The 25,157-nt window shown below is 39.6% G+C and overlaps 1 protein-coding gene across 2 annotated transcripts in view; it reads left to right on the top strand.

The window, feature by feature from the left end:
• Positions 1 to 337: 337 nt before the first annotated feature.
• TBC1D9 (TBC1 domain family member 9) overlaps positions 338 to 25,157 on the top strand; it is a 50,093-nt gene continuing 25,273 nt past the window's right edge. For both annotated transcript variants that reach the window (XM_041412153.1, XM_041412154.1), the window contains exons 1-6: positions 338 to 751; positions 14,741 to 14,851; positions 20,492 to 20,610; positions 22,237 to 22,465; positions 23,451 to 23,712; positions 24,834 to 25,041. In XM_041412153.1, the coding sequence (XP_041268087.1) occupies positions 625 to 751; positions 14,741 to 14,851; positions 20,492 to 20,610; positions 22,237 to 22,465; positions 23,451 to 23,712; positions 24,834 to 25,041 (1,056 nt within the window). In that variant the 5' untranslated portion in view covers positions 338 to 624. The remainder of the gene's footprint in view (positions 752 to 14,740; positions 14,852 to 20,491; positions 20,611 to 22,236; positions 22,466 to 23,450; positions 23,713 to 24,833; positions 25,042 to 25,157) is intronic.

The raw sequence follows: 25,157 nt of genomic DNA on the forward strand, positions 1-25,157 counted from the left end.
CGGGGTCTCGCCAGAGCAGAAGCGAGACCCCTTCCTCATCTGCGGCCCACGGTGCTTTGGATGCACCCAGGACACGTTTGGCTTTCTGGGGGGCGAGCGCGCCTTGCCGGCTCGGGTTCACCCTGTGGTCTCCTGGCACCCCGAGTCCTACCGGGCAGGGCGGCTCTCGGTCCGCGGCTCTCGCCCGCAGCGTCCCTGCGGAGCGATTCCGAGCGCGGACCCGCCGTGGGCGTGCCCGTGCCCAGGTGCGGGGACGCGAAGCGCGCTCCCCACGGGGCGGGAGGAGCGATCGGCGGCGCGCACGGGGCGGGCGCGCGCCGATCCCGCGGGGTTTGTGCGTGAGGTAGCTGCGTGAGGCAGCGCGGCGGGGCCGGGCCGGCGTTGATGTCACCGCTGCGGCGGGAGCTGCCGCCGCCCCGGGCCGCAGCAGCCGCCCCTCTGCGCCCGATGGAGCGCGGGTAGGCGGCGAGGGCCATGCGGCTGCTGCCTCCGCCCGGTGCCCACTGGTGCCCGTGGGGCTGCGCCGTCCGCCGTGGCGGCCGGGCATGGTGGCGCCTGATGCGGGCGGTGCGTGCGTGAGCCAGCCCTCAGCCCGCCGGGCCTGCTTTTGTCCGCGCCGGGAGCATGTGGGTGAACCCCGAGGAGGTGCTGCTGGCGAACGCACTGTGGGTGACGGAGCGGGCCAACCCCTACTTCATCCTGCAGAGGAGGAAGGGACACGGCGGCGATGGCGGCGGCGGGGGACTGGCGGGTAAGGGCGGCGGCGAGGCCGGGGCGGAGCCCTCCGCCGTTCCGGGGCGCGGGGTCCCGCGGACCGGGGCGCGGCTGCGGGGACGCTCCCCGCTCCTGCCGCCCGCCCCAGCTCGGGCGCGCCGAGTGCGCCGAGATTCCCACGCAGATTTACGCGCTGGAGCCTGGTGTGGGAGCCTGCCGGTGACCGATGGCTCCGTACATCAGGGTGTGACTTGCCCCATGTTCTGGGAGAATTTTCTTGCCGAACATTTAGCACGCGTTCCCTAAAACAAGACAATATTGTAATTCAGAAATTTGCGAAGAGAACAGATTTGCTTCGGCTTGTCCGTATTTTCCAGATGTCCTTGTGAAGTATGTTGCCCGAATGCTTTGTTTCCGACTGCTGGCAGCTGGAGACGCTTCTGTAGAGGTTTGGGTCGTACTCATCTAGGTCTTAATAATACTGTGCATATACGTTCATCGAGGTCTTCCACCCTTTCTTAGGCAATGAATATGTATTTATATGAGATTGGAGATACGGAACCCAGTGGTGTTTCCACTGGTACTTCTTGAATTGGTACAGAATAATCAAGCTACTTCTGAAACCTGTGCTTTCTTCTTTTGTGATAATTAGTACTTCAGGCTAAGCAAAATAAACATACGGATTGCATCTGTGTTTGGTTCAAGGTCCTGTACATGTTTACTGTGAGATCAAGTGTTTCTTCAGACCTTCAATGCTCTATGGACTTGTAAACAGTTCATAATCTAAACTAAGGCACTGCTGTGAAGTGTGTTTTCATTTAGACTGCTCAGGTCTTTAGTCAGTGTTGTGTGTTGATATACTACCTCATTGCAGTGTGGGAAATGACCAGCAGCCATTCCACATTGTTCAAAAATTTTAGAAATCTATAGTCAGTCTTTTGAAGTGTGGACAGGATTGCCAAACCCATTAAAAAACGTGTTTTACCTCAAAAGTTTACCACTGCTGTGCTTACTGAAAAAATTTTCTCAGGCTCTCCTTTCATGGATTACCCCCTGGGCTCTCAAGGTCTGAAAATACATTCTTCTGCTTTCTGACTACGTTACCTTTGAATTAAAAATTGTTTTAGATAGCCATCAATTTTCCAGTCATTTCTCAGTTATTGGGGAAACAGGTTGAGAGTTTTGGGTTCTGTTCTTCAAACTGTTTGTACAGTGCACGCATACCTAAGTCTTCTTGCAGGTGTATGTGTAATAGTCTGATGGAAGTAGGATTCTTTTTTTTTTTTTTTTTTTTTCCCCAGGTGGCCAGAATAAGCCTGCAGCATTTGGTAGAAGTTCAGAATAGAGAAATAGTTATTTGTTTCTGTGTTACCCACCTGCCTTTTGGAATTTAAATATTTGTGCGCCGTATCCATTATTTTAGTCTGTGAATGAAGTCTGTATAGTCTATATATCAATATTATTTAGAAGGTGGAATTCTTCATGTATTTTGAAATCTGCTGTCAATGTAGTTCCTGTGCTTTGCCTGGAATTGCATCTGCTGTGGCATTGAGGTAGTAGCAACAAGTTGGTTTCCAGGGATTTTATTTGTTTATACAGAAAAGGGCTGGTAAAAAGTTGCAGCTTTTTTCAGTATGTTGCCAAAACCATAACTAATCAAACCCCTGTTGAACCCCCTGATAACTAATTTATTAGAGTCGGCAGTATTTAAAGGAACGTATGGGAACTTACCAGACTTTGTGCTAAAATGGCAAGGGTTTGTGACACAGTGGTCAACAAAAGGTGGGAGAGGGAGGGAGGGAGGGAGGGATGGGTGGATGTAGTCTCCAAGCCACTCCCAACATGACAGGCACAGTAATAACTGGAACTTAAGTTTATTTCTTTTTTTCAGGGAAATGCTGGAATTTTCTGCTGGTTCTTTTAACAGCTGTGAGGTCTGCTGTTGAGGGACAAGGAAGGTGGATAAAGCCAGTGGATTGTTCTTGGTAGGAAAAACTAGTTAAAAGCAAGGTATTGAGGGATCTAGCTGATCCTGAGTTAAAGAATAAATCTGCTGACATGGTAAACAGTATACATAATTTGCAGTAATTATAGCATTTAGGATGACTCTTTGGAAGCTCCCTAGATTTTACTGATCTTGTGACAAAGATGGAGTTTACCTGGTCAAAAGTAAACAGGGAAAAAAAGAACTTTTGGTGTGGTGGGTTGGGTTTTTTTTCCTCCTTAATTACCCTTTCCGTAGTGACATAATACTGAAATTTGCTCAGATATAATCTAGGAAGTTAGCCACCCATTCATATGGTATCAAATTTGTCCTAGTTGCTCTGTGGGAAACTAACTTATATGTCCTTGAATTTGACTAGAAATATTGTATACAAGATTTTTAATTGTGCTAGGGATGATGTCAATTCATGTTTGCAAGAAAGGATGTAAATACAGCTGTCCTTTTTTTTTGTGATCTAACTTTTGCTGACTTATACTCCCTCATTACTGACTCTTGAAGTCATTTGTCTTGAATTGTAGAATGAGAATTGACTTTCAAATTGATGAGACTGTGGGTAAGGTGACATTAGATGGCTTCACCATGTAACTTAAGCAGTGGCTAGACAATAGGAAGCATTGATTCTCTGGCATTGCCCTCAAATCTAGCTTTGCCATGAAACTGTCATCGCCAAACTGATCAGGGTTAAGTGTAATGCCCTTCTCTCTGTCTGTGAACATGGCAAACTTCTTTTGGCATGTCTCAATCTAAAGCCAAGTATTTTATGTAGCCTTGGGGGTGGGTGCAAGTGCTTCTTGTTGGCTTTATGTTGGAGCACAAGAGCAGTACTCAAGTTATCTATTCTAGATGCACTCTGAGTGCGTCAATGCTTTCAGGAAAAGGAGTATCAGTTTGGGGGGAAAGGGTAAAAAATCTGGTTTTCTCCTCTTGGCTTTGGTTTATGTAGCAGTTGAGCAGAGAAACTCTTATTTAAATACTTGTTTGGACGTTGGAGACATTTTCTCCCCTATATCATGTTTTAACAAGTTAGGAGAATGATGATGATCTTTTAATGCATTAAGGCAGTGCTGATTAGCAAGTCCATAGAAGTAATCTCTGCTACCAAGGTGTGTTAGATCAATGGTTTACTTCAGAGATAGAGCTTTTCTAATAAGCAGTGTGGATCCCTTCTTATACTGAATTAGCATCTGGACTCATTTAAGTTATTGTGTGATTGTCATTACTAGTCACATCAGTGGGGCTTTTCTTTGTAAGCATGCCTTAATTGAAGGGTTGTTTGGTTTTCATTTTCCTTTTTAACAAGAAGAAAATAGAAAAGATTTTAAATTGGATTTAAAATTGGATTTTCATAGCTGTTCTGCAAACTCGCATTATCTTGCATGACTGCATTAATCTTCCAGGACAAGACCAAAAAATGTACTTTTCTGCTTTAAATGTATTTGATGGTTGATGAGCTTTCTCTGTGATTGAATTGTTTCATGCCTTGCACATAATGCCATGCCCATATTTTGCTTCTGTGTGACCCTTGGTCAGGAGTTTCATTTTCCTTTTGTTCATCAACAGGGAAAAAAGTATTTTATTTCCTCATATTCTTCTTGCTTCTCTGGGCAGCCTGGTCGTTTGGCCTGTATGAAATAATTCCTTCTCCAGAGGAATGTGGTGTATTTATTTCCACAGCAGCCTGCATCAGCTGTAGCAGAGGCATTTGGACAGAACATGAACCCAGATCTCTACCTTGATTTGGGCACTGTGCCCTGCATGACAGTATTACTTTTATGGATGTAAAGATCTTGAACACGTCATAAACTTTATAAACAACTAAAAGGTCATGTTATTAAGTGTATCTTGCATTCAGATGCAACAAATAGGTTTAAAAATGCCTCTTAACTGCTTTCTGCTGTACTGTGATAACATTTGCCAAACTCTTCTACTTCAAGACAGTAGAGTAAGGAATTATTGTACCTGGTAATGGATGGCAGAGCAATGTATTCACTTGGAGCTTAAAGGAAGAGAGACTGAGGCTGTGGTACAATTAGCTGGTGGCTACTGTGCTCCTTTTGCCTGTGTACATTTGTGTGTGTGGAGTAGAGATGCAATTCTAAGTGATTTTGTTTAAAATGTTATTGTGAAATCTCTGACTCCCAAGGGAAATAAGTTGTTCTTAGCAAGAGCTGTTTTTAGAAGTGAATTATTTTGCAAATAGGGTATGTGTACTTACAGCTGGGACAGTGCCTGTGTGAGAGATGCAGTAGGAGTTGGAAGTCCATACCATATTGCCAAGAATGATTCAAATGTTTAAGCAGAAGAGAGCAGATGGAAATATGCTGACTTCCCGTGATAAAAGGATCTGATGAAATACTACTTCTCCCCAGATATTTTTGCAACAGGAGTTGTCATTTAATTTCCACACTGGAAAGGCAAAAAGGAGAGGTTCTGAGCTCTGCTGGCTGATGTGACATATCAACATCAGATCTAATATAATTTTAAATACTGTGACAGTGTTCTAAATTGAAAAGCTTTTCTGCAGCCTTGCTGGACAACACAGTTAGTATTTCACATTTGGAGCTAAGATTCTGTCGTGCTCACAACCTCTCAGTTCAGAGAGTCGAGGAAGAGATTACTTGAAAACCTGTTTATGCTTAAGATTTAGAAAAGCTTTTGGCCAGTTGATCTGCCTGAACAAAGTATGGTCCATGTTTTAACAAACTTGACACTTTCTGCCTTTGTTGACTCTAGTAGCTGGGATTTTGCATGTCAGACTTGAGTACAAAGCATGTGCTTTCTGATAATTGAAATACAGAGTTTATCAAAATGGATGCAATTATCATAATGGATAGGGATGGACAGCATATCCATCAGCTTTCCATGATTGTTTTGGCACAGATAGTGGAAGCTGGTCTCTTCTGCTCTGCTTTCATTTGTCAGTGCACCAAATCTACTCTGATGCTCTAAGGTGCTCCTTAGGACCTGCCGTGGGTGTGTTTACTTCCCCGCACCATTGCATTTCCACTTGAGGGAACACTCAGATGTCGAGGGCTGAATTGGTGTTTGATTCCCCAGACTGACTCACAGTCTTTCTGTTGAATTCCCAGATGCTTTTCCCAGTTCCTCACTTCCTGCCTAATGCTTCTCTGCATTCTCTTCTGTTGGCTCTAGAGACAACAGTTATCTCTAGTGCCTGAGGTGTTGCTTGGTGTAGCTTTGCTTCTCCCTCTAGTATTTCTTGGTCAAAGACCTTCCTTAAATGATACATTATCTCCTGTGAGCAGTGTGCCCTATCCAGGCTGCTGAGCTGAGCTACCTTTTGCCCTTGAAATAATGCTGCTGTTTGACATGTGGAATTCCAGGGTGGCCTGCTCTTTCTCCTGGGATCTCTGTTTGTAGGAAACCCTGTTGCACAGGATCACATGGTAGTAAGCAATCAGTCTAGGCCACTTAATAATTTTCTGCATTATAGCAAAGTTTGTATTGCTTACAGGGTATATTTCTTGGTCAAAGACTTTCCTTAAATGATACTTTATCTCCTGTGAGTAGTGTGCCCTATCCAGGCTGTTGAGCTGATTTACCTTTTGCCACTTTTGCCCTTGAAATAATGCTGCTGTTTGACATGTGGAATTCCAGGGTGGCCTGCTCTTTCTCCTGGGATCTCTGTTTGTAGGAAACCCTGTTGCACAGGATCACATGGTAGTAAGCAATCAGTCTAGGCCACTTAATAATTTTCTGCATTATAGCAAAGTTTGTATTGCTTACAGGGTTTTTGTTACTGTTCTTTGGCCCTATACTGAAAGGGGTAGAAGTAGCACTTCTTCACATCAGTTTCCATATTTCCATCACTCCACTGTCCAGTTATTCCCTGTAAGAATGTATCATATTTCACAGAGGTTTGGGCCCTTGATAGTTTCAGTTAGATTCCTGCAGAGCTAAAAAAGGTTCCACAAAGTATGCTACCATATACTCAAATGTCTTTGGAACTTAATTTGAACATGTATTCTCATACAGTATTTCTTGTAAATATTTGGTATAGGCAGAATCTCCTTGTTTTTATCCTTCACAGTATCACACCGTCATATGGCTTTTCCAGAGACGGGAGTTGTCTCTGCCACTGATTTTGCCAAAGTATGATGATACAGTGTGTATAAAGAGCTGTGAGCATTTGACTGAAGTCTTACTTTTCTTTATCTCATTGACCACTAATCATAATTCTGTTGTCTGATCAATGTCGATATTCAGAAATAAAATTTGCATTTTGACTTTAAATCTGGTGCTTAGGTGATCTTAGGTTATAGAGGACTTTTTCCAAATCCGTCCATTTGTTGTCTTTCCAAAGGAAAGGTTGTATTTTCTATGCTGGATTTGTGATTTTTTTTGTTTTCCCCTGAAGTCTCCAGATAGGGGTGTTTGAATTTCTACCACAGCAGTAATCTTGGTTTCAGCCAGTACATTTTTAATGTTTTGGATTTTATTGTTCTTTACGCATAATCTGCCTTGTTCTTCCCCTCTGTTTTTTGCAGTATTTTGTCAGCCAGAGTTATTGGGATCTTCCATTCAGCATTGTTCATTTCCCTGGTGAAGTGCCTCCTCTGATAGCTTATTGAAATCTGATCTATCTGCACATATTCAATCAGAACTGTGAAAATTTAAAATTCTCTTTTTCTGAAGTTATTGCTTCTTCTCAGATTTAGCTTGTATTTCAACATGCTTCAGGACTTCTCCTTCTGAGTCCTTGCTGAGTTTACTGTGGCCTCTTCAGTCCTCAAACTAGATTCAGTTTACAGTAATTTTTGGTAGGTTAGCAGTGGTGATGTTTGGAGGGTTTTTTTCTGGTTTTTTGGGTTTTGTTGGTGTTTTTTTTTTTTTTTTCTTAATTTGCTCATACTTACTTCATTTGTTCTTTCATCTTGCACAGATTATCTGAATCTTATGTTGGTGCAGCTACAGATTTAAATTTGCCTATTGGATGGAATCTATTAAATTTGCTTACGCTACTCTGACAGAATGGGATACTTTAAAATGATTAGTTGTGAGTGAAGTTCAGTGACTTCTCTGCTGTTTTGGTCCATGATACTTAATTATGCTTTTCCTAAGTGTTTTTTACAAACTTAGGAGTAATTGTTTATATCACACCTAGAAGGCATTTGATAACTTCATCTGTATTTTTCTCACTGTTTTTCCATAATTTCATACAGTCTGGTGTGATTAATATGCAATATAAATTTTTTTTCAGTAGTGTGAGATAACTTGTTTGGGGTTTTGTCTAAATATCAGTTTTCTTTGTTGTAAGCCTTCACATACTTGTAACTGTGGCATGTCCTGTCCTGTCAGTGATCGTCTCTTTCTGTGAGCTTCAGCTTAGCAGAGTTACAAAAAGTTGAAAAAGCTGAAAGTCTAAACCCAACCAGATTTAGGTTCAAATTAAGATACAGATTTTTTTACAGGGTTGGTCATGAGTTGTTTGGACACCTTAACAAGTACAGCTGATCCCTTTTAAATTAACTTATTTGGAAGATAAGCTGATTGAATCACAATTGTTAAACTGGAAGGGTGGATGAAAGCTTTATTGTTTCTTGCTGCTTTATCCCTTGATAATGAAGCCATATATCTCATTGGTCCTTCCCAAGCTTTTTCTTTAAATTTTAGTGGTTAGTTTTTCAGTCTTCTCTCATTTTTGTTGATCAGCTTGAAGACTGAGAAAGTAACTACTGGTTTTGCTGCTTTTCTTACTAAATGTCAGTAGAGTGACAATTCTTAGAATCGCTTTCACTGAACATGTTTGAAAACTCCTGTGCAAATAAAAGGGTGGCTGGACAAATCTGTGGTCTATAGAACTGTGTTGGTAAGAAGAGAGAGCAGCAAAGGCAGACATTGGGGAAAACTTAACCAATCCTATGAATCCCATTCTTAATTATTTAAGAAATATATATATTTAAGAAACAGATATAATTATTGATTTATTATATAATTAAAGAATATTAATTCTTGTAAGTCCAGAGGAAGAATTTTGTTTTCTTGATACCACATTAGATGCCCATATAAGCCACATGGGAAGACAGTTAGAAAATAAATCTTTAGACGTCATTTAACCTTCATAACCTTCTTCATTTAACCTTTATATGAATGAACACCTATTAAAGAAGTGTAGCCCTTCATGAAGTTTTAAGGGCAGTGTTCACAATGAAGAGGTTATATTCTTATTTTTGTGGGTATTATTGCCAGTATTGGAAGATTAAAACTCAATTATTTTTGTGGGGTGTATAATATTTTCAATTTATATAGGCTTTCCTGTGAAATTAAATCAAGTAGCATTGATCCTCCCTTTAAAAAGGATTTGTCCATAGTATTGCCCATGGAGTTCAGGTTGTTGCTCTAGATTGAGTTTTGACAGACAAGTAATGGGATCTCATCCTGTAATAAAAAATGAGAGAGCCAATCACATAAATTGCCTTGAGAAAGAATGGAAGAGTGAGGATTCATTATCCTTACTATGAAAAACAATACCTAGTGCTGTATGCTTCAGTTATGTGTTTTTAGGAGTTCTTGTTTTTATATCTCAGGAAGCAACACTTGAACTTTAAGAGGAGTTTGTTCATTGTCCATTAAATCAATATAAAACTGAATGCTCAGGGTGTAAATATGATTTAAATCAACCCTATTGATTGGAGCTCTCTTAAAGATCAGCTGACATCTACAATCTGAATAGGTACTGTGGGTGTTTCAGGTTTATGACCAGAGCTCGTTATGTGTCCATCTTACTTTAGCGGAAAGAGGAGTCATCAGCGTGCTCTGAATACTGAGGACCTTTTAAGCAGTATGTTTTTGATTCAGTGTTGGAATGTCACAGTGCCTGTTTTGAGAAGTTCTTGCATGTGACACATGTGACATTCCAAGTTTTCCTGGTTGGGGTGTTGGGCTCCTACACAAATAGGCTGCTGACGTCTGTGAGACTAAGTCATGGCTCACGAGCCCGACTCCGAGAGTCACAGTCTGACCTGTAATATATCTCGGCGCTTTCGCAGGGTGTTGTTTTGTATTTACTCTTTATGCTAAAAACATGTATGCTGTTTGTTTATACATTTTTAGATAAAAATCTTCAAACAAAAGGTACTTTGTGGTATGGATTCCTGTCGACCTGGAAGGAGGATGAGACAGGGCAGGGCTCTTCTCCCTGTGAAGAGCCATGTGAATAACATATGTTTGCACTCTGGCAGACTGGGGGAAGGGAGGGCACAGCAGTCAGTGACACCAACTGCAGGGTGGCATCCTTCAGCTCGAGGCAAGGTGTGACACAAGTTGCCTGTGCCACTGAAGAATGGATGTGTCACAGGTCCGTGGTGTGTGCTGAAAGCACTTCTACTCTGAGGTTAGAAATTACTAGGAAGCATTACTGTCTGTTACCATCCCAAGCTTTTTGGTGCTTGCTGTGCAACAAAGCTGTGGCTGCTGGTAGTTCTTAAACTTTGAAGTGTCATTTATTATAATTCATTGGCTTCAGTGTTTTAATAAGGTGCACTAGAGGTAATATATAATCCAGATCTTCATTTTTGAACATGTAATCCAATTTACTTTGAACAGGTAAAACACAAAAGCTCTCAAATATAGTACTGCTGTGGGGGAGACTGTAGAAGGGTGATAAAGACTACTCAGTCTTTGTGGTTTTAAATGAAAACATGGCTTTCTGTGGAAGAGGGTTACTGTTTGTCGTAAGAAAATCCTTTGCTACTAAAGAGTTTGCTCATGTGTACAGTGCATAAACTTGCTTCTCCTTTAAAAACACTAGTAATTGATGTTTTACAAAGACACTTGAAAATTATTATGAAAGATAAAAGAAAGAAGAGAGAGAGATATTCCTGCAGCGAAGACCTGTGCCATGGATGTCCAAATAGTCACAGATACTGTGACTTACGACAGGTGTTTGAGTCTGTGTACTCTGAGGTGTGCATGCTTAAAATGTATCAGGTTGATTCTACAGGTCATCACTAGATTTCAGTTTGTGGGTAGTTTGTAATCAGTCTGGACTGTAAGTCATCTGGAATACTGGTCTCTAAGGAGCAAGGAACTGCAGTGGTGCTTGGAAGAATCTCAGCTGGCTGAAACTACTGGCTTGGGTTTCAAATGAAAATGACCTGTCTTTCTGAAAAATACCCTTTGGTGAGATAGGAATAATTTGTGAAGGGGGTCTGTGTTATGGAGGAGGTGAGGCTTCATGGTCATAATTCCTTCTAGCAAAAAACCAAGGTTGAAAATTGGTTGCTGTTGTAAGGACACAAGTAGAGCACATCATCCATTAATTAATGAATATAAACTATTAATCTGTACTTTCTGCAAGGGTTATAGGCTTCTCCTCCAGCTTATGACTAAATGTGAGCCACCACTGAATGTGGTCAGTTAAGTAAAATGTAGTGTGGTTTCTTCCTTCAGCACAAAGTGCATCGGGTAACTGAACCTGTTTTCCAGTAATTCCCTCTAGTGCATTGTATGTCCTTCCAGTAACATGATGTGAGAGCGATTGCCCAGGCCTTCAGCCAATTGTGGCTTTGTATTTCCTGGTTCCAGATATTACATATCATTCTTTTTCCTCTGTTAATGCCTGTGTTTTATGGAAAAAGACAATATTGATCAATCTTCTGGACCTTCGCTTTAGAATTCAAGTTTGCAAAAGAGGAACCTGATTTTATTAAAAAGTTGTATCAAGTAAAGTGAAGGCATTATGCCTCCCTTTTCCCCTCCTGCCCCATGTTATAGGTATGGTTGCTCAAGAAATTTGGCACGTGTGTGTGATGGGGCTGTTTATACATAAATGGTTACTCGTGCTCAAGCACCTGCAGGATTGGTGCTCCCATCAACTGGCCAGATGCTAATCCTACAAATTATACCATGTGTTTTGTCTCATGAAAACATCTTGCTTCAACAAGGGCTTGTAGATTTAGTATTCTTACATTGGAAATTTCTCCCCTTATTTCATTATGCAGTCAGAAACCTGATGAAATAATGTGGGAAAAATTGCAGTTAGTATAGTCATGTGGTTTGATGCCTGGGTAATTCACTGGCTCTTGCCCAAGGGCCAGTCTAATGTCTAATATAAGGAATATGATTCTTAGTTGCCTGTTCTGTTTCTATAGAAACTCAGTTACTTAATCATATCTGAAAAGGTACTTGCAACATGAAGAATTAATGAGCTAATGAACAGTATTAAAATTCTCTTAATATTTTTTTTTTAATTTTCATTTTTACTTCATGTAGAAACTCCTCAAACAAATTATCAGTATGAACTGCTGTGATTTCATTCTGGTTGCGTCACATGTCTGCATTGCAAAAAAACCCAACCAAATAACAAATACCCAAACCCAAAACAACTGACACTGACCTAACAACACGAAAAGGAACAGTTCATGAAGGAGAGCAAGCAGGCCCAGCTGCACGATTGCACGAGTTTCCATGTGATACAAACACATGCTTTTTTTCAGTATCACATGTATTGTCTGTCAAAACAGCTATCGCATGATACAAGTAAAATGTTACTGATAAATGTCACTTGCAGTTACCTTGGTAAGCTCAGATTTGAATTTCCATGCGATTGTCAGATTTCTTCCTTTGACCTCAATAGCCGGTTATTTTTTCAATTTTTTTACTGAAAAGCCCCTGAACAACTCCCACTTACTGCACCGTTGGAAAGGATTTGTTTGCTTTTCCTTTCCTCCCTGCCATCTGCTGTTTCAGTCACTGCTGGCTTCTCTCTTTTGTTGGTGTTTTATTTTTCATAGTTCTCTTCACATTTCTTAAATACATTGCTCTGTCTTGCAGTGTTTGGTGGCACAGGGGGATGTTCCTCTCCTGTCTACCATATCCAGGGGAGAAGAAAGTAGGATGGGAAGTTCCTTTGAACCTGATGTTGCTATACAAGTCAGTCAGTTTATTCTGACTTCCTGGTCTTACCTGCCTATCCCAGTTTCTACAGCGCTGCAAGAACTAGGGGCAGAATTGTTTGGCAGGACCACCCACATGCAAATGAATTTGGAAATACTGCAGGAGGAAAGAAACAAGCATATTTTTAATGAATACAGGGAATAAACAGTGTTTCTGTATCTCAGAGAAGATTGCATTTGGCCAGCATACAACTTTATTCAGATATTACATCATGCCTATTGCATATTTATTACTGTCAGTAGTCATGTGATACTGAAAAGCAAAAAGAAAATATTCTGCTGTATTTGCAGCAAACCCAGATGGTGAACATAGTGTAGTGTCTGGCTTGGTCCCCACTTTAGTTGAACAGTACTGGCAGCTTTATGTGTTTGAGGATTTTGCCCTTGGTTGAAGTGACATATGCTTTCTGGGCCAAGGCCATACTGCATTTGTGAAGCTCAGATGAAGAGGAAAAAAAAAAGGTACATTTTAACCTACTTCATTCTCCTGAATTTGAAAGGAGCCAGGGTGTATCTAGAAGGGCTGGTGGAGAATTGTTCAGAGGGAGCTTGTCAGTGTACAACCAGTAATCAAAATGTGAGAGATGAGGGGCAACTAAAGCTAGTGAGACTAATGTACATTGGGATATTTTACATTCATATTTCGTGTTTGTATCCTATAATTGTAAGATAGCTTTGTAGCACACCTTACTAATGGCCTGATGTTGTGCCCAGACTTGTTTCTCGTGTCTTGCATAATTCTTGGATTAAGAAGTGGTGCATGTTAATTCTTTGAGCAGAAGGAGATTGCAGCTGATCCGACCTGAGAAGATGTGTATAAAACAAAATACAAATAAAAGAGATAGAATGGGGGAAATACAAAATCACTGGTGGGTGGGGTATTTCTTAGTATCAGTTTCAGTTCACATTTGAGGGATCTACTGAGATGGAAAAAGAGTACTGCTTTTATATCTTTAATGCACAGCACAAATTTGAAGGACCAGCAAGTGAAGCAGTATTGCATATACTGGTTTCAGCAGAGAAAGATGAGGAACTAATAAAACTATGACAATAAAGGGTGAACACATGAGACTTGAAAGGAGAACTTCTAACAGGAGAGTTTTAAAATGTTTTTGGTGCATGCAGTTTATTTCAGCTGTTTGGGAAAAAACCTCTAATTCCTACCCTAATAGATATTTTCACCAAAAAGCATCTCTGAAAGTTCATCCATTTGTTGTTTATATATTTCAGGGGTTTTTTTTCCCAAACAATTTTCTGAGAACTTCAACATGAAAATTTAAATCAGACATCTCTGCAGGGAGAGGAAAATTCTTTTTGAGATGGAAAATGGGAAAACTTTGACATAGTTTAAAAATAAATAGGTCCTTCTTGCAGAGAGTTTGGTAGAGTTTTGTTTTTAGTATAGTTTATTATAAAAATAGGATCTAGAATTTGTGGAGACATAGTTAGGAATTATTGGTAGCTTTTGGTATGTGACTGTTGGTGGCTCTCTCAGTAGCAAAGAATTTTCAAAGCTACTTCTGGAAAACAGTATGGCTTTGTCTTTCCTCAGTATCCTTTCATCTGAAAAACGCTTGACTCTTAAGGCATTTTGATCCTTTCTACCCTAAATAATCAAGACTGTTAAGTAGCACAATTATTTTTGCTGGAAGTCTTTAGTTTTACCTAGGTGACATTCTAGTTTTGAACCCTTCTAGGATGTATTGTCTGGGATTTCTTGTTGGTGTTGGAGGAGGGTTTGTAGTTGGTAGGTTTTTTACTCTTCAGGGTTCCAGCAGTGTATGAAACACAGGAAATAACTAAATAACTTTTAAACATGATTTTATAGCACAACTACCTTCTGCTTTGCTTCTGTTTGCCTGTCTTTATGTTGATGTACATTACATCAATGTACATTAAAGAGTTGAAGTGTTTAAGCTGAAGATGTTTCCCTGTTAAATCACTCTTCCTCTTTACAGCCTGAGACAACAAGTGTGAGGACAAATATGTAGATCTGCATTTTGCTGTGGAGGTGAAATGGAGTGGGGAGGCGCTGCAGAGCCCTCTCCTATGGGATCTTGAATTTTCCATCGCTGTGTGTTCATCAGAAATTCCTCTTCTACAGGTCTCCTTGTGGGTACTCTTGATGTTGTGTTGGACTCCAGTGCCAGAGTGGCACCATACAGAATCCTCTACCAAGCACCAGACTCCTTGGTCTACTGGACAATTGCATGTGGTAAGGGCAAATGCACTGATGTGGATTTTTATTCTTCCTGGGTACTGTGTCATATAACATAATAAGAGAGCATCCTTCCTGCTGAGCACAGTCGTGTCAGGACAAATAAATGGGTCAGAATGAAGTGCTGCTGTAGTGGTAAAATTCAGTGGCACCAGAGTTTCTGCTAGTCAGACTTTGAATGCCAGCAGGGGCGGGATGGGAGGGGTGTTAAGCATAATGACTGAATGAAACCAGAAATGGCCATGGAGCAGGGACAAAACATCTAAACATCTATTTCCCACTTTTCTTCTCCCAAAGGTGTTCCCAGACCAGCAGTACCAATTCCTCCTCCTTGCATGCTCTTCTTTATGCCCAGGGCTCACTCCTACAGCACTTCTAAAGTGCAGCATTCCTGGGCACTGGGGTATCTCTAAATAGAATGGTGGGAGGAGTACCTGGATTATAGCACCCAGTTACCCAGAGAGGGCACCTGGTTTCCCTTGCAATGATAACCAGGAAGAAAGTGCAGCCCCAGCACTCACATAAATACTGTATAGCAGTGAGGCATTTCCTGTCTCCCCCAGGACAAACACCTAGATCCCAGGGATGCCCTGCCTCCTGGATGTTTATTTCAGTGTGTGGTCTTCTATGTATGATGCACTTAGAATTCAGCAAGATGGTAGCTAGATTAAAGTTAACTACAGAAGTATATGTTCTTACACAGATGCAACAACTTTCAAGAGTTTTGGTCTTTAATGCTCCACCTTGGACAGATCTAGCAGTAAGACTGCTCCTTTTGTCATTATAGTAGTGAAAACAATTGAGTTTATATTTTTGTACATTAAATAGGATTTTTGTGTGTATCAGATGCTGTACTAAATGTTTATTTCTGTGGTCAGGTACCTATTGCAAGTAACATTAAACAGAATGGAGTTAGTCTCTGGTTTTGTCTGCTGTCTCTGAAAATAGTGTCTGGAGTTCAGTGCAGAAGATGCAAATCATTTAGCTTTGATTGGCCAAGCTTGTCAGGTCAGATCATTGGTTTGATAGTATTGCTTTTCAGTCTTGTCAAATGAAAACTTTTCAGTGCAGCTCCTCCAGCTCAAAAGTTTCACTGGCAACAAAGTGTTTGGCAGCAGCCAAAATTCTGTTAATTTGGAAGAGAATTAAGAAGAGAGAACAAATGAGAAGTGCATACATGCCTGTCATCTCTTTAGTGGCCTGGTAACCTCCAGCACCCCCACTGCTGCCTGACATTCAAAAATACTGGTTAATGATGCTGTAGGCTTCTTCTCGACTAACTGTGCCACTTCATTAGTGCCCATTCTCCCAATGAAATTTGACATTTAGATTATTTGGATGAATTTTCCTCCAGACAAATACCCTCTTGGGAAGGAAAGAGAAGGAAAAACAGATGAAAGTTTGCTGCAGATCTAATAATTTTAGTTCAAACCAGGCTCTGTTCTTAGGCACATATGATTTCTGTGTCTGGCAAAGTGTGAAATACAAAGCTGTGTTTCGTGTCAGGTACATCCAGGCAACGTGTGTATCTGTGATTGTGATATGTGTGGAAACCGACCATGGGACAGTTATAAAGACAATTCTAATAAATAACTGAGGAAGTAAAGCATGGAAGAAGGCCTTTGAACCTGTCCTTTGTTTGCAATTAACCTTTATAAGTCTTAAGTTGATTTAGGAGCGTTCGAATTAAAGCTTTAAGGATGTTGCTGTTTGACAGGAACTTTCTGCTTGTAGCTAAGCCTTAAAGAGTTTTGCAATAATAACCTTTTGAAGTATAATTTTAGAATATTGCTTGTAGTAAGGATCTTTGAAACTATAGCTTTGGAACATATAAAAAGGAAACATGCTTATCTTGACGCCTTAACAAAACAGTGAAAAGCGGCTTAAGAAAGGAAGACGAACATCAACTCAAGGACTGATAGTTTCATCCAAGGGAAGCTGGACATCACTGTTATGAGATTTATAGTCCTTGCAGTTAAAAGGTGGAGCCACATCTGGAGTCTGGACCTCACCAGCTGGGAGACTTCTTTCTTCTTTTGGAAGCTGGACCTCCACCATCTGGGGATACTCCTTTCTGGGATACATCCTGAGAAAAACTAAATCACAATAGTGTGTAGAATTGTGACGTAAAAATTGGGAATAGAAACTGCTGAGAAAGCTTATGATTACCCCTGTAAATATCTGTAAGCCTCAACTATCGGTGTGCAGTTGGAGGGAAAATTTCCCCCACTGTACACAGGACTGTATTGCTTGTACTTTACCATATTAATTAATAAATTGATTGCTGCTTGAATATTGGCCTAGTCAAGCTTCTCATTTATAACAAAAGGTGATATCAAAGCTGTGTCACCTTCTGAATCCAACAGGAAGTTTTGCTAATAGCTCTTATTAGCACAAGTATTTCTTACTGGTTTTGATAGTATCAGATCCGAAAGAAGGCATCAGTTCAAACAACCTTTTTCCCCTCTACACCCTTTAGTACCAACTCCCTGAAGATTTTAAAATTCATATAACATAATTTACCTTTGGTGGCAGCTAATACAAAAACCAGATATTAACAAAGTTGTCAGTATTATGAAGGTTGTTCCCAAATCTGCATTTAACAAGCTTTTTACTGTCAGCTACTCTGCTGTGACCATAAGTAATGCATGTCAGCTTTGCATGGATCTCAGAAGAGAAAGAATGGTGAAAGTTTATTTTACCTGTATGTTTATTTATTTTCATCCAGATGTCATGCACAGCTGTTGCCGCATGGCACAGTACAAGCTGGCTGGTGCTGTGTGAATTTACCAGCCCCTGGGTTGACTGACAGGTGCCTCGCCCAATCACATCTCTCCCAAGGCTGCAGGCATTTCGCTGGCCGGAACCTGAAGGGGTGTAGGGATCAGACCAATGAAAATATCCAGACCAGGTTTTTCAAATGCCCTTTATAAGGAAGGGCTGGAGAATAATCTCTGTGTGTTGCCACATGACCACCGGGGTGAGTGGTCTCTGTCTCCAGCCCCTTCCCCCCACCAAGTCAGTGTTACACACAGCAATTAGTAGCCACCTCCATCCCATAAACTTGAAAGGGGGCTGCTGAGGACACAAGTTTTCTTGCTATTTGCAGACTCCCTTTCAAAGAAAATAGCATATCACAAAGCTCCCAACAAAGTAATGTTTCTTCAAAGACCTTATACTGTGCATGTATTCAGAAATGATTTTTAAGACTTTGGAAATAGGCCATGTGATTTCTCTTTAGATTTTTTTGCAAGACACCTATAGATAATGACTAATTTTATACCTGCAGTGTGCCCTCAAGATAAACAGGGGAATAAAATGGAAGGAATAGTTATGAGTTACGGCCTTAGAATAAATAAATGTATCATACATGTAGAAATTTATGGTGCTGCTGAGTGGTGAGAATTTTGTTTTTCTTCTGAGAAAGATATTGTGGATTTTATGTAGAAGTACTCTTACTCTGTCTTCATTTTAAGCTAGTATTAATAAACATGCTCTTCAGTTATGAATCTTAGCCCTAATTGAAGTTGCTAATGTAGTTAATTTATATGTCTGTGATTCCATTTTGTGAAGTGTTTCTTAAATGTTTAGTCTCATAATACCTGGTTGATAGCTTAGTTGTTTTGGTTAAATTAAAAGACTGCATTAGTGTAGTCTTGTCACTTGAGGGGAATAGTGTGGATCTTGCAGGGAGGTAAAATTTTACAGAGAGGAAATAATTTATCTATGCAACCTTGAAGCTGAGTAGCCCAGTGTTCCCTAAGGCTCTGTGCTGTGGTTATTTTATGAATTTGCAACTAAAGCAATTCCTTTTGAACTGATCAAGGGTTGTTAAAATTATACAGGTTACTAAGGGCTTTGGCTGCATTTAGCTGTGCAACTCTAATTTGTCCTGCATTGTCCCTCCCTGTTCTCTGAGGTTAGACTGCTGGATATTTGGTACTTGTAATCTGTTTTTACAGAAATTTGTCTTTTTCTCTGCCTTCAATAAAGAACTAATCTCCGTCTTCAGTAAGCAGCTGTACAGAGTTACTCAAAGAAATGTGATTGTTTCATGATTTGTTCATGACATTTGGTCTTGCTCAGTACAAGAGTATTCTCAGGATGAAAGTAATCCAGGGGGGTTTGTCTGCTCTAAATTTAGACAGATTTGGATGTGAATTTTCTTGGATATTAACTCTGCTGATCTAGGCTATGTGAGGATTCTGGCTGGTAGCTCTGGGGAGAAGTCTTGCTAACAGCCCTTTTTCCAGTGCAGGGTTGAGTTAAAGGTGTCACAGTTATACAGGAGAATTGTTATTTACTTTTCAAGAACAATTGATGGTCTAGGAATGCAAAATGCTGTACACAATCAGCCTTTCATATTGTAGTAGCACTCCTGTGTCCCATGCCAGTGTCCCCCCCAGTGTGCTATGCTCAGTTTAAGGTGAAAATGGTGCTATATCTAAATTCTGTTTGGAAGTGAACAACTTTTTTAGATCCTTCTCCACCTATAAAGTCAATTTTTTTTACAGTGGCGTTGTGTGTTTTTCAGGTATAGAACTGCTGTAGGTTTTTTTGTGGTAATGGCAATTATGTGCATTTTCATGCAAGTTGCTATGTTGTAGCTATTTTCATTTTTATTTCCTGCCAGTCTTGAGGGCTCTGTATTTCGAAGTGCAGTGTTTTAACTGTTAAATTTGGTTTCTTCCCCTTTCCTGAGAGTCAGAGTTATTGCTTAATTTACCTAAAAGGCCAATGTTGGTAAAATGGGGAATTACTTTTAATGTGCTAAGATAGGTAAAAACTTTCCAGTAACAGCAATAAAATAACCTGTAGTTTAAAACATTGCAGCAAGTATGTATTTTAGCCCTGAACAAAGCAAAGAGAAAGACCTAGCCTGTCATGATGAGTTGTTGATAACTGGGGTGCAGGTTTTGGGCTGATTGTATGATCTGCTGTAGGGGAGACTGGGAGAGTAAATAGTGAGATAATGGAGACAAAAAGCAGTGGGGAAAAAAGGAGATGTATTGTTACAGGTTGAGAATAATCAGCCAAAGCAGTTTCTGAAGAAGTGGTGAAAAATAATTTATGAACCACACCAGAAAGAAATAGCTTTAAGAAGTAGTTCATCATGATAGTGTGTCTTCACTGCTTGTCACTGCTCTTACAAGCTAAGCAATTTTTCTGATGATTAGTTTTATATACATAGTTCATGCATTTAATAATTGCTTTTTACAGCAGTGTAAAAGCCAATAAGAGATAAAATAGTGTTCAGACTACCTCCTGAGTTCTAGAAAGGTCTGATTGCATCCAGTAGTTTTAAGGAGAAGTAGCAGTGGTGATCATTTGTGGTTCTGAAATATTGATAACATATGTAGGCTGTTCTGCAACATGATTTATGTATCTGTACTACAAGCAGAATTGTGACATTCCCCTGGAAGTTGCACAGAATGTTGCATTCTGTTGCCTTCATTGGAGTTGTTAAATTAAACACAAATGGGAGAAAATTTTGGAATTTCCAGAAGGTCAGCATCTAGTGAAATATTGCATCTCCGCTTACTGGCAAGTTTTCTTAGAGTTTTTTGTTTGTGATTGAAGGGACATTGACACTAGTGAATTATTTATTTTGTGACTTTTGGTTTGTTTTTTATATAGGTTGCTCGAGGAAGGAAATCACTGAACACTGGGAATGGCTGGAACAGAATTTGTTGCAAACTCTTTCAATCTTTGAAAATGAGAATGACATAAATACGTTTGTCAGAGGAAAAATACAGGTAGTGTATTAATTACTGCAAATGTTGTTAGTGATAAATATGACTGGGAAAAGACAAGTGATGTGAATTTGAAACAAATTGGAGCTGGTAGTCCTCAGGCTGCTCTGCCTTTTTGAAGGACTACCAGATGCTAAGTAGCAACACGTGTGTAAAAATCAGGGAAACTGGGAATAGTGCATGTAGCTTAGAGCAGTGTAATTTTTAAAAAACCCATATAAATATAGGCAGGGCTTAAGGCATTGTAAGTTCTAAAATTAATTGCACTGTCTTAAACTTTGACAGTTGTCTGTTTTTCCATTGCAAGGCTTAATTTTTTTTTTTCATGCACTCATAATGTCTCCTCCCCCTCTTCTGTGTAGTTAAATCTTGTAGTATTGGCATTTACACTTCATATAGGTGTTAAGAGTTGCTGTTTCATTGATTTGTTTGCTTGGTGGGAAGTGGGAGTGTTGGCTTTCTCAGAATTTCTTTTTCTCTTAATAGGTCAGATAATAACTATACTGGCAAAAAGTACTTTTGTTTTGTACTAAGAATTATCTAAAAATGCATACTTTGTTCAAAGATTGTAAGAAAAGTTGCTGTATTTACTGGTTTGTGTTCAAAGTATTGGCTTTGTCTCATTCCTCTTTTAACATTTCATATAGTAAATCAGCTCCCTTACAAATCCCACAGTTGCCTGTGTTTCCACAGTAAATCAGGTATGAATGCTATAGATGGTCATGGAAATACCTTATATATGAAGACATCTGTGTTTTGAAGTATAATCCTTAAGGAAATTGTTACTTCTTAGAGTTGGATGAATACTAAATGTGAACAATGGTTCTCTGTGTTATACTCTGCTCTTCATGTAAATATGGAGCAAGTTGAAGGAAAAAAGTCACAAAAAAGGCAAAAATTTTATAACTTGTATATAAAAGACAATAGAGATTGTTGTAAAGGAGATTGGGAAAATAAGCAAATAAAACAGAGCTTTAGTATAGAACAGAATGAATCATAGTCTTTAAAAATATGGAAAAACATCTTTTCACGTGTTGCCTCTTCAAATTTCCTGACGGTCATCTCCACCTGAAAGTGGGAATTTTTTTTCCATCTTATTAGTAAATCTAATGGAATATTTTTTTTTCTTCTTTCTCCCCCTGCCCCCCAACCCTTTGCTCCTCTTCTATGCTCAAGGTCCAATAAAAGGGGTCATAGAAGTAATACAAAATTTTCCCTTAAGAAAATTTTTACTTTTTTCCTTCCCTTCTGAAAAGTTTCATGTGAAATGCTATGTCTGTCTCCTCAGGAAGGAGGAAGAGGAAAATACTGCACATCATAGATGCTTCACAGGGCTGTTAAGAGTATTTGAGTTAGTCTGGTTAATTTAAAAGAAGGTACTGGCAAGTGGTTGCTGTTTGGTTGCTTTGACATAGGCACAGTACAGAGTAAGATCTTCAAAAAGAAAGCCTTGAATAAAGTAAATAACTACATAAGCCAAAGAGTGAGCAGAACAATACGAGCTCACTGAACAACTTCCTTGGCATTGCAATAACTGTAGTGCCCTGTGGCCTGGATAGCAATGGGAATTAGGATATCTTATAGCCCATGGCCACTAACAGGATGTGTTCTTTTTTTATTCCCTACCAGGGCATCATTGCTGAGTACAACAAAATCAATGGCATCAAAGAGGATGAGGACACTGAAAAATTCAAGGAAGCCATAGTGAAATTTCACAAGCTGTTTGGGATGCCAGAGGAAGAGAAATTAGTGAACTACTACTCCTGCAGTTACTGGAAGGGGAAGGTTCCCCGTCAAGGCTGGGTGTATCTCAGCATTAATCACCTTTGCTTTTACTCTTTTCTCATGGGCAGGGAAGGTATGTTTTCAGTGGAACGGTAATTTGTGCATCTAAAAATGGTTAGGAAATCTCCTGTAGCTTGCTACTTTTCACTGCTTATCACTGAGGGTACAAAGACACTACTGAGGAAAAGAGAAGCAGGGAGCAATTCCCTAATTTGTCACACTGCTTAACTATGTGCTTGTTCCCTTGTTTGTTTGGTCTTTCTCAAAGTAGTTCTCTGTAAAACAGTACTTGGCATTGTCTAGGGACATGGTTCACCTCAGAAGCTGTGCCCAAAAGGGAATAGGGACAAAATCACACCAGTTCTGTCTTTCTCTTCTGCTCTTACACAATCCTCAAGTACTACTCTGGCAGACTTTGCAACCTTAAATGACATATTTACATTTGTTCAACACCAGAACATCAGAAAGGTTTCAGAGTAGACCCAGAATAAAGAACTGCATAGTGTGGATGCAACCACTCTGCTCTATAGGGAGTTAATTCAAAGCATGGTGGAGGTGAACAATTCAGCAGTATTTCGTTATGGGCAATGGATCAGTCTTGGGATTTAGCCCCTGCTTTAAGGGCACCACCTGTACTGGTTCTGGGAGAAAAGTGTAGGTTCTGTCATGGCTGTAATATTTGAAACGTTTTACTGTATAAAAGTGATACAAGCCTGTCTGATGTGTTTAGACTGTGTTTCTTTGCTTCCATAGGAAAAGAGGACATCAGAGTCTGAGCAAGTGCAGTGACAATGATACATCATGTTAGCTTACTGAGCTTTGTAATGCTTGTTTGGTGTTCCGTAAATGAAGTAAATGATATTTAAACTCTTTTGTCTCCTGTTTGTCAGGTGATAGTGGTTTGTTTGTACAAACTTGGTCTATTTATGCTGTGCTCCCAACTTTTCAGGATGCTAGAAAAAGTTGCTTGAATGCATTTTATAGGAAGAGGAAGGTAAAAGCTCCTGAATATGCTCATTTTTATACTGAATCTTGTTTTTTTGTTTGCTCCTGTTCAGCAAAGTTAGTTATCCGTTGGGTTGATATCACTCAGCTTGAGAAGAATGCTACACTGCTCTTTCCTGATATGATCAAAGTGAGCACAAGGTCAAGTGAACATTTCTTCTCAGTATTCCTTAATATCAGTGAGACATTTAAACTAATGGAACAGCTTGCCAATATAGCTATGCGACAGCTTTTGGACAATGAAGGATTTGAACAAGACAGGTCATTACCCAAACTGAAAAAGAAATCCCCCAAAAAAGTATCTGCTCTAAAACGGTAGGTAGCATCAGCTCTTACTCATCTGTTCCTTCCTCAGTCCTTTTACTTGCAGGATTTTGTCCAAAGGTTTTCTAATGTTGTGGCCATTTACTGCTACTCCAGAAGGAATGATTTATTACAACAAAATGTGAATAATTATTCAAATATAAGTACCTTGTATCTTGTTGAAATAGGAAATGGAAAACACCTGAATATGAGTATGTTGCAAAATTATACTTTCTTGAGCCAAATGCTCATTTGTTCAGAAGCTCTTTAGTGTATCTCCTGACACTCATGACACTGGCCACATTTTGGTATATGTTGTAAGGCCATTTTATGTCTGTATGGGATGGTAATAAAGGGATTAATGTGTTATTAAGAACTGTGCCTAGCATTCATACTTGGTCTTATCACTGGAATTGAGAAATTAGAATCTAGATTTTTAATTCTATCTGGAATATAGTTTTGGTAAAAGCGATACAACAATTAACATAAAATTCTAAGGGATGAAAAGTTATCTGGAAAATACTTCTTCTCCTTTTATGGCACACTTCAGCTTGTTAGTTTCTTTTTCACTTTTTCTTCATATGTTGCTCATGTTAGTGTACTATACAGAATTATAGCCAGTCCTTGTTTATATTTCTCATTATTTAGTGACATCTGACATGTATTATATCACTTTTGTTTGTCCTTACTGTTGAATGTTTTGCACTGAATGCATTATCAAGACTAAGTCTTGAAATTGTTACCAAACCCTAACCTTAAGAATTCTATAATGTTCATAAAAAAGCCTAAAAGAAGCATTTTTTATTGCTATTAGCAAAAAATGGATTCACTGTATGTATTCTCAGAAAGTATGGCTGAATATGAAAAGCTCACTCAGTCTTTCCTCTCTGAGAAGTAAGGATGAATGTCTGAGTCCTTCATGGCTGACTTTTTCTTCGTGTAGTTTCAGAACCTTCCAAAAGTGAAAACTGTATCTCCACTATAGGCAAATTATTTCCAACTTTTTGCTGTATACTCCTAGCTTGGCTGAGTTATGTGTTGCAGGTAACTTGCAATGATTTGCGTAAAATACATCTTAAAATGCATTAATACATTCCTTAAACCAAGAAAACTTTTCTGTGGGTTTTTTTAAGGGATCTTGATGCCAGAGCAAAGAGCGAGAGATACCGTGCATTGTTCCGACTTCCCAAGGATGAGAAATTAGATGGACACACAGACTGTACTCTTTGGACTCCTTTCAACAAAATGCATATTTTGGGTCAGATGTTTGTTTCTACAAACTACATTTGCTTTACTAGTAAAGAAGAGAACTTGTGCAGCCTTATTATCCCTCTTCGAGAGGTAAATACTTGTATTTTTTAATTTATAGGGCAAGTAATAAAGCAGTGTCTTATTAGATATTTCAGTTTAGCTTTGAACTTTTTTATTTTGGTGGGGTTTTTTTACTATTATTTATT

This window comes from Onychostruthus taczanowskii, unplaced genomic scaffold (genome assembly GCF_017590055.1).
Source record: "Onychostruthus taczanowskii isolate IOZ18803 unplaced genomic scaffold, ASM1759005v1 scaffold38, whole genome shotgun sequence".
NCBI classification, from domain to species: domain Eukaryota; kingdom Metazoa; phylum Chordata; class Aves; order Passeriformes; family Passeridae; genus Onychostruthus; species Onychostruthus taczanowskii.